Source organism: Macaca fascicularis, chromosome Y (genome assembly GCF_037993035.2).
Source record: "Macaca fascicularis isolate 582-1 chromosome Y, T2T-MFA8v1.1".
In the NCBI taxonomy this organism is placed as follows: Eukaryota; Metazoa; Chordata; class Mammalia; order Primates; family Cercopithecidae; genus Macaca; species Macaca fascicularis.
In genome coordinates, this window is record NC_132903.1 from 11,898,960 (window position 1) to 11,907,855 (window position 8,896).

The 8,896-nt window shown below is 48.7% G+C and overlaps 1 protein-coding gene across 1 annotated transcript; it reads right to left on the minus strand.

Annotated features, from left to right (window-relative positions):
- Positions 1 to 254: 254 nt before the first annotated feature.
- Positions 255 to 3,012, minus strand: LOC141409525 (testis-specific Y-encoded protein 2-like). Its single transcript, XM_074030522.1, is given in 7 exon segments — positions 255 to 477; positions 1,177 to 1,258; positions 1,366 to 1,511; positions 1,611 to 1,722; positions 1,851 to 1,928; positions 2,535 to 2,978; positions 2,980 to 3,012. Coding segments are annotated over 7 exon segments (918 nt in total). The 3' UTR covers positions 255 to 454.
- Positions 3,013 to 8,896: the final 5,884 nt, after the last annotated feature.

Below are 8,896 nucleotides of genomic sequence, written 5' to 3' on the forward strand. Positions count from 1 at the left end.
AACTTAACTGTCTTCTGTTTCTTGTACCTCCCCAACTCTGTGCTATAGAAAGAATCCCAAAACATTTCACACCAATTCACTCTACAAATTCAGAGGCCCAGCTCCCACACAGACTGGTCATTTTCATGAAGAGAATCAAACATATAGATTGATCAATTCATTATGACAGCGGAATCCAGGGGATCAACCGACACACACACACAGACACACAGACACACACACACACACACACACACAGAGCCACACATCCTTAATACTGTTTATTTTTTATTCCATACAATTCAATTCCCCCACCCCGCTTCCTGTCTTCATTTGCTGTGACTGGATCTGCTTGTCCTTTAGTTCCTGTGCACAAGACCATGCTGAGTGCTGACATCCTGCATACTGTAGTAAGTTTTCAGGAGTTCTGCCGTGTTAGGTGAACACAGCACCTGTGTCCGATGCTCCATCATATTCAACCCAACATCTGCGCGTTCCCTAGAGAAACACAAACACATGTCAAATTGCATCTCCTCTGAGCCACCATTTAAAATGTTTTAATTTTACGGCCTGCTGAGAAAAGACTACCCCTTCCCCTTTTGTGATCTCTTCAACTTCCTCCTGCCGTGCATGTGTTACAAACTATTCTCTGCAATACCTGCCCCATTTCCAGTATTCTCTGTGACAGGAGTCAGCTAACAAGACGCGTTGTACACTAAAAGCACACGGAAATCCGATGGGGTAATAGCTTAAGGAAATCCATCGATCTAAACAGTCCTTTGTGGTCTGTGGCAAGGAGGACAACCAGGCACATTCCGGGAGCCCAAGCTTTAGGGGTTGGTAAGATGACTCCCCGTCGGGTTGACGGCCATGGAACCAAGTGCCACAGATTGAAGGTAATAACTCGGCTTTACTTCTCAGTGAGTGTGGACACGCACTATGCTTCCCCGGGCTTAAGACTCCACAGTTATAACCTGCTTTGCAGTGCAGTGTCTCATGTGCCTTTTTCAGCCCAATGCCATGAATGTCCTGGATTCTGTCATGCTGTGTCTTCCTCTCAAGGAATTTCCACATGGATAAGACGGACCCCCAGGTTCTACATTTCTGAAATGAGCCTCCAGGCTCCCTGAATAGAGAGGTGTGTCAACACCCTTATCCCGGGTATCAGACAGCTCCAGTTCCAACTGTACGCCTCACCTGAAATCTCTGTTTCCTCTTCAGGTGGCTTCATCCTCCTGTAGTATTGCAGGGGATTGCGCCACAGGTCCTTACATAGGATCTGTCAGGGGAATCAACCGGAAAAGGCCTCATGAGAGCTCAGACTGGTGACCCAAGCAGCTGGGAACACACCGGGGTCATTCCTCATGTTTCCCAGCAAGGACCCACCTCAGCAATCCTATTGGATCCTGCGAAGTTGTGGTCAGAAAACCAGTTGAAGAAGTTAAGACCGCTGTTGTTGTGTCTGCGGCGATAGGCCTCAACTTCATAATCCTGACACCACTGAATTGGAGTGGAATGAGAAGCCCTGTATTCTACAGACAGAGGATGTTTTGGTAAGGGGGCTGGAACACGTTGGCACTGATCCACCCACCTTCCTCCTTCCACTACCCATCCTGGGAGCCACCTGTCACCTGTGACGTTCACGAGATATTCCTTGGTAATCACTTTATTCTGGAAGTAGGGGTTACTCCGAAAGAACAACATGATCTGGCAGAGATGAACGGGATGCTTCGCTTCTTTCACCTGTCCGGACAAGGTGGAGAAAGCTTAAACACCTTTTTGGCTGAGGTGCCCACTGTTGCCTGCAGGAATAAATTATGTCCCTTGCCCTCCCCCACTCAACCCTCCAGCCTTAGTCTTCCCGGCCTCACCTCCAAGTTGATCATGTAGCTCAGCATGTCTTCATCTTGGTCAGTGAGCAGGGCCGACATCTGAGGGTGGTTTGCAATCTGATTGAGGTCAAAGAGCCTTGAGATGCAACGGAAAGAAAAGCTAGAAGCAACGGGGAAGGCCTAAGAGCACCCAGAGGGGCGGCTAGGGGATTTTTTCAGATCTGCATCCATGAATGACCTCCCTTTCTCCTCTCCCTCCCCCTGAATTCAGACCTCTCGGGGTTCACCGAGGGTGTATCATTGTGAGGCTGACCGCACTGACACGGGGAGGGGCGATATGCAGAGAACTGCCGGTGTCTGAGGCCTGGCAGAATCTGCTCATACCCGAAGAAGCCCAGTCCCAGATCGGACTGGCAAGGCGGAGCAGTCACAGTCCCTTAACAATAGCTTGATTCACAGCAACACGTGTTCTGCTGAGAACTCGCTTCTGCTCTTCAGAAAGATGCCCCAAACGTCTGCTGCTTGGCACCATGAAGCGTTTCTCTCACGCACGCAGGAAAATAGTACCCGTGTCTGCTCTGGCTTTCTTCAGCCACATTTGTCTGTGGACACTCACCCGTGTTCCCCAAATGGTCACATCGACGCCGAGCCGCCCGTAAGTTCCTTACACTTCCCAAGAGCACCTCTCAACTGGAAAAGCAGAAGAAACACTGCAAAGGATACAACATTGGCCCAGAAGCCAGGCATGCTCTGGATGATGGCGCCTCTGCGGTCCAGGTGGGGCTTGCGCCTCCGCTCCATCTTTTCCCTCTGCTGAGAAAAGGCCTTCCTGGCTCGGGCATTAACCGGCTCCAGCTCCACCTGAACGGCCAGCAGCTCCTCCAGTGCAGACTCTGGGCTCATGGGCCCAGGGCCAGGCTGTGCCCGCTGGACCTGCTCCTGCCGCTTCTCGTCGGCTTCCTGGTGGGCCACCACCTCCACCTCCGCCATTATGTCATCCGCTCCCAGCACCGCCTCCTCCCCCAAAGCTACCTGCTCGCTCTGCGCCCCGGCCTCCCCCTCCTGTAGAGACTCCATCCTGAAGACGGTGCCCCCCTTCGGACTCCCACTGACCACCGCCTGTGCTGCCGGACCCTCACCGCAGGAACCCTGCCGCTGCCCTTCACCGCAGCCGGTGGGACGGCGGGCCCTCAGGGCGCATGCGCCGGGCTAGCAGGCGCCCCCTAAGGGACTGCACGCAAAGGGCGCAGGGAGCCGCGGGAAGACATGGAGACCAAAGGGCACCAGGAGCCCCTCCAAGACCGCGGTTCTCCCCTGGCGGCCAGTCAGTGCGAGGGCGGTGGGCGTCTCCCCGGGCAGCAGCAACCTAGGCTGGCCTGCAGTCCCAACCTCCCGAGCTATGCCTCCTCTGAGAAGCCCTCGGGGCTTGCGCCAGGTAGCGCTGCATCCAGGCACACGCGGGCTGCGTGGCCTTTGGAATCTTGGGCATGGAAGCCCTGTGCCCTCACTGACATCCTGAGTGTGGCAAGCCATTGACCCACACGGCACGTATGAAACATCTCACTTCACTGGGCAGGCCAGGTAGATGGAATGGAATACTGCAGATCCAGAGGAGAAGTCTCTCTGGCTGCTGGGGCGAGGGCAGCCGAGGCGGCCTGGGGAAAGTGGGTCTGGGCGGGCGCGTGGGAGGAAAGTCTCTTGGTTAGGCTGAGGTGGAATTCGTCTGCTCCAGAGGCCAGAAGGCCGGCACGCCCTCTGGCAGGTCTATGACAATACAGACTCCGCGTAGCAGGCTTCCTCCCGGAGGGTGCTGTACGGAAAGGAGCATTCCAAAGGGGCTCCCGTCCTATGCCCTAGACGTACCGGAGGCCAGCCTCCAGGGCTGGCCATGGACAGCCAGCGTGCACACCGTTGTGCACTGCCTTGCCGACCCAGAGGCTCCCATAGCGCTGAAGCGCCTGTCTCCCCCCTGCTGGCGCTGGACCCAAAGGGGTGTAGGCCCTGAGCATACATAACCTCCTTTGCACCCAAGCCATTCCCATAGGGAGCGCCAGGCACGACCCTGCAGCCCCTTCTACCTACAGGGCTTCCCTCAGGTGGACAGGCCCACCCGTCAGGAAGCCCAGGACAAGAGGACACCACACACCTGGACGTCAGCAGAGCGTGTCCAACATCCAGCACACAAGGGCCTCCTGCGGCTCCTGAACCCTGAGGAAGCAGCCGCCTTATATCACCCCGCCCCCCGCCCTCGGCCGCAACCACTTCCTCTGTCTCCTTTCCCTAGTTAGTGCAGGTTTCTTGGCCTGGCTCTCCCCACCCCAAAAACCACCACAGTTGTGAGGTTGCCTCCTCGACAGACAGCGACAGAGAAGCAACAAGCGAGGGCGACAGGCCAGATGCTCCAGATTCTCTGTGCTCTTGAAAATTGCAGGGTGTCACGAGACTTGCTCAACGAGTCGTCTGGAGGCTCCTTGACCAGAGGTAAATTGTTTGGCACACTCAGTTGTTGTCCTGGGTCAGAAACCATGGTGAAGTCCTGCTTTGCTGCACGATGGATGTGCAGGTCAGGCTGGGGAGCCTGGGTCTGCGGGAGGGGTCCAGTGTCTGAGTCCGTTTGAGGCCTCCCTGGGGCCCGCGGTGTCTCAGTGGCAGAGCTGGGAATGGGAAACTCATGCTTCACTCCAGCTAGCAGGCCACCTCAGTCCAGCTAGATGAAATGGTCGCTTCGAGTCCATCCCGTTTCTCCTTGTTGGCCAGGCAGGTGGAGGAACTCAGTCATCCCCAGTTACTGGCGGCTGAATGAAGATTTCCTTTTGTCACAACTTTAACTTCCACAGTGAAAGTCATCCTGAAGGACTATTGCTTTGGCATCCTTGGTAAGGAGTGCCTCCCAGCATAGTAGGGGAGCTGGTGTGTGGGAGGGTCTGTGTGGCATGAAACTTCCTGGCTCCTCTCCCCCCAGGGAACGGGGTGTCTCATTGCACTTCAGTCCGGTGGTTCCGGGATCATAAAGATAGAGCCTCCAGCTGCAGGCAGAACATTGCCTACCTGAGCTCGTTCAGCTGCTGGGCTAAAAAATGACTGCCTGGGTTTTGGCAAGATTGCTGAGGAGGGTTCCGTGGCAGGTGCATCGTGGGAAAGGACCTCACTGGTCATTCCTTGGCCTCTGGGGAATGGGCTCTGAACTGTGACCTGACCTACGGTGGACCCCCTTCTGCAGTCCCCCAGATCATCAGCCAGGGCCTATGGCTCAATCCATTGCAGTTCTACTCCAGGGAGGGAGGGACGGCATTAGAGAGGGAACAGAGAGGAGGCCAGGCAAGCAGCCTAGGGCTGGGAATTTCGAGGCCTTTGAGTCCTGGATCTGTATCTCAATTGTATTTTCTAGCAACCCACCTTCAAAAATCTAACATTTGAGTTTTAACAACCACATGTGGAACTGATCAGCTATGTTTTCTAAAGTTGAAGTTGCATTGTCTGCTCCACTCTTCTTCTTTCTTTTTTGAGACGGAGTCCCGCTCTGTAACCCAGACTGGAGTGCAGTGGCGCCATCTCGGCTCACTGCAATGTCCGCCTCCCGGGTTCATGCCATTCTCCTCCCTCAGCCTCCTGAGTAGCTCCATTCTAAGGCACATAATTACGTGGTAACTTTTTTCTCTATTGATCTGGAGTGGGCAGATTAATACTACTCTGCCATATATGAGAATATGCATTTCCTTACCTGTGACAACACCAAGGCATTAGAATATATCTACCTTTTTTGTAGCTATATGAAAATTTTCATGTTGTTAAATGGGCCATTCTTAAAGATTATTAAAATTGAACATAGCCTACTCTTAAAATTAATATTTCATAATGGATTTGTAAGAATTGTATGTTATGATACAAATTTTAAAGATAACATACTTTTCTGAAGTGTCATTTTTTGATTTGTAAATATTTAAGTTTCTTTGAATGGAATTTCGTGGACCCTAATCATATGTTTCGATACAGCTTTCCTCATAGCAGAATTATAGGAACAGTAATTTATCATTTTTCTCCTAACATATTTTTGTCCTTATCTAGATTGTATTTACCTATTTAACTGATCAAATTCTGCTCTCTCTTCACTCTGCATTTATCCCACATCTCTCTCTCACACCAATAAAATGATTCTTGTGTTATGTTTCAGGGTTTCTTCTGTCGCTAGACTGGAGTGCAGTGGGGTCATCTCAGCTCACTGCAACCTCTGCCTCCCAGGTTCCAGCGATTCTCCTGCCTCGATCTCCCGAGTAGCTGGGACTACAGTCGCATGCCACCCGGCCCAGTTAATTTGTGTATTTTTGGTAGAGATGCGGTTTCACCATGTTGCCAAGGATGGTCTTGATCTCTTGACGACATGATCCACCCACCTCTGTCTCCCGAAGTGCCGGGGTTCACATTGTGAGAAAACATGAGTTTTAATCTCGTGTTTGCTGGAGAATTCCTCTTAATTTCTCCTAAAATTCCCAGCGGTATTGTTTGATAGAAGGCTTCTTAATTTAAGGAATTCTTCCATCTCCTTGGTCCCTTGGTAGTGTTCCCCCGGCATACCAATCTAAAAATTGTTTGTTCCGTTTCTTTGTGGGTTGGAGTCTTGCTCTCACCAGCCCAGAGTGCGCTGGTGCAATGATAGCTCCCTACGCTCTCAAATTCCTGGGTTCAAGCTCTTGCTGCGTTGCTGTGACTGCAGGCATGCACCACCACACATAGCTAAATCTGTTTTTCTTGTTTCTTATTTTTGTAGAGACAGGATCTCATTACATTGCCATAGCCGCCATTAAAGCCCTGGGCTCACGCAGTCCACCTGCCTCAGTCTTCCACACTGACTCACAGTGTGAGCCACTGTGCCTGGCCATCCAGTTTCTGAGACCTCAGTAATACTTGCGTGCAAGGCATTCTCATTGGTTATGCGAGGATACTAAGAAGTAAAAGAGCATGTTGCAAATAAGCAATCCCTGATATTAAATAATATTGATTAATGAAATTAACGCTTGAAAGGTAGACTTGAAGGAGGCCAGCATTTTTAAGTTAAGTGCATCCCACAAAAGTGCAGAGTTGTGAAATATATGGGGGGTGTAAAGTAAGATATGGTGTATAGAAATATGTGGGGGGTGTAAATATATGGGATGTGTGCAATCATTCAGATTGTACAGGGATGTTGAAATCTTAACACTACATCCTTAGTGTAGAATTTGAAATTATTTGAGGAGGGAATTTAGTTCTAAGCAGCACGAGGTGAAACGCAGAATTGAAAAAGAAGTCACATTGCTGAGACTGCGAAGGGTAAGATTGCCGCCTCAACAGAAGAATGTAAGACAATAAAGTAACAGTTCTAAGCAAAGAAATTTAAACAGAACAAATTAAAATTCTCACCAAGGACTCCATCATCATATGGAGGAAACTGAAGCCTGGCATTTTCGATTTTACATTTCACGTGTAGAGTATCGATGAAGTTAAATATTTATTGATTTCAGAATACACAAGCTAGCACATTTCCATTAGAAGACTAGCCAGCGATCACATCATAGGTGAGAGACTGACCTCTAGGAATTAGCATGTGAAGAGTATGTTAAAGGAGGAGGTTTTCTATTTTTGAAACAGGTACATCATTGTAATGACCCCTTTAAGTGTATTGCTAATTGCAGTAAAAATAAATATTGGTCACCATGAGAAGAGCTGCACTAGTGCATGTCAATTTGCCAACGTTTAAGCTAGAGCCAATCGCTTAGAGATGAGGGAGCGCTTTTATGTAAAATTTTAGCGTGCAGTCATTCAAAGGCAGCAATCTTTGTGTGTGTGAGACGGATTGAAGAACATGGGAAAATTTACCTTCTTCAGCTGAGAAAGGACGACGTATGTAAACTTTATATTCAGCGAAGACTTTCATGGTTTTACCTGTTTTCTCTACATCATTAGTAGTCATCAGTAATTCATATGAAAAGAAAAACCTTCAGTAACTAATAAATGACAATTAAAAATGAACTTTTTCTTACGAATTAATGTCTGCCTTCAGCTTCATTAGTAGAACTGGCCTTGTGGAGCCATGGGATTATCCAAAGCCGGAAGAAATATTTAAGTTGTCATGAATGTCTAGCAATTAAGGGAAAGAAGGACAGAATCATACCAGAAATAATTTTGAAAAGTTGTTTTAGACAAGAAAAAATTGTGTTTCAGATTTTGAGATCTTTACACAATATTAAATCATTTTAACGTTACATGTCCCATGTCACCTGGATGAGAAAATTAAAAGGAAGGAGGTCCTTCACGCAGAGAGCCAGGCTCTTCCCAGAGAAATGACCGTGTGTCACCAAGAGATGAGGGTTACGCAACGAAGGATAGGTAGAGGAAAAATGGAAAAATAGTTGACTTTTGTTGTGGTGATGAATTTCACGTAACAAAATTAAACATTTTAATGGAAATCGTTACCTGGCATGTAACACAATCTGTGCTGTGCAACAACTCTCTCCATCTACTTCCAGAACATTTTCATCACTCCAAACTACAACTGCACTACCAGTCAAGCAGTTCCTTTCATTTTCTCCCTTCTCTCAGCACCTAGCAAACAGCAATCTGGTTTCTGCCTCCCAACTTACCCGTCCTGGGTATTTCCTGTTAATGGGCTGAAGCACTGCAGGACGTTTTGTAACTGCCTCCTTTCATTTTGCAATTAGAGATTGCAGAATGGCTGGGAAACCTCAATATGTGACCAGGGAGGGAAACTGGCTGGGAATTAAGGCCCACCTGAATGATGTTGTGGACACCCAGTGTCAGTTACCTTCGTAAACACCTGCTTAGTTAACATTGCTTACTATTAATATAAAACTTAATTTCCTGGAATACTGAAAAGCAAATTTATGTATGAAAACATGTAATTTGTTCATAAATGTATGGAAAAACTGCAGACTGATGCATTTTCCATTACAATTCTTATATGAGACCCGAAGTGTTTTACCACTTTTCCGATATATTTTTATTGTTCTGCTCCTGTCAGTTTTTAGGATCAAGTTTGCAATACATGGACGTGGAGAGGGACTTTCAACTTCTTTTAGAGCACTTAGTTGTAA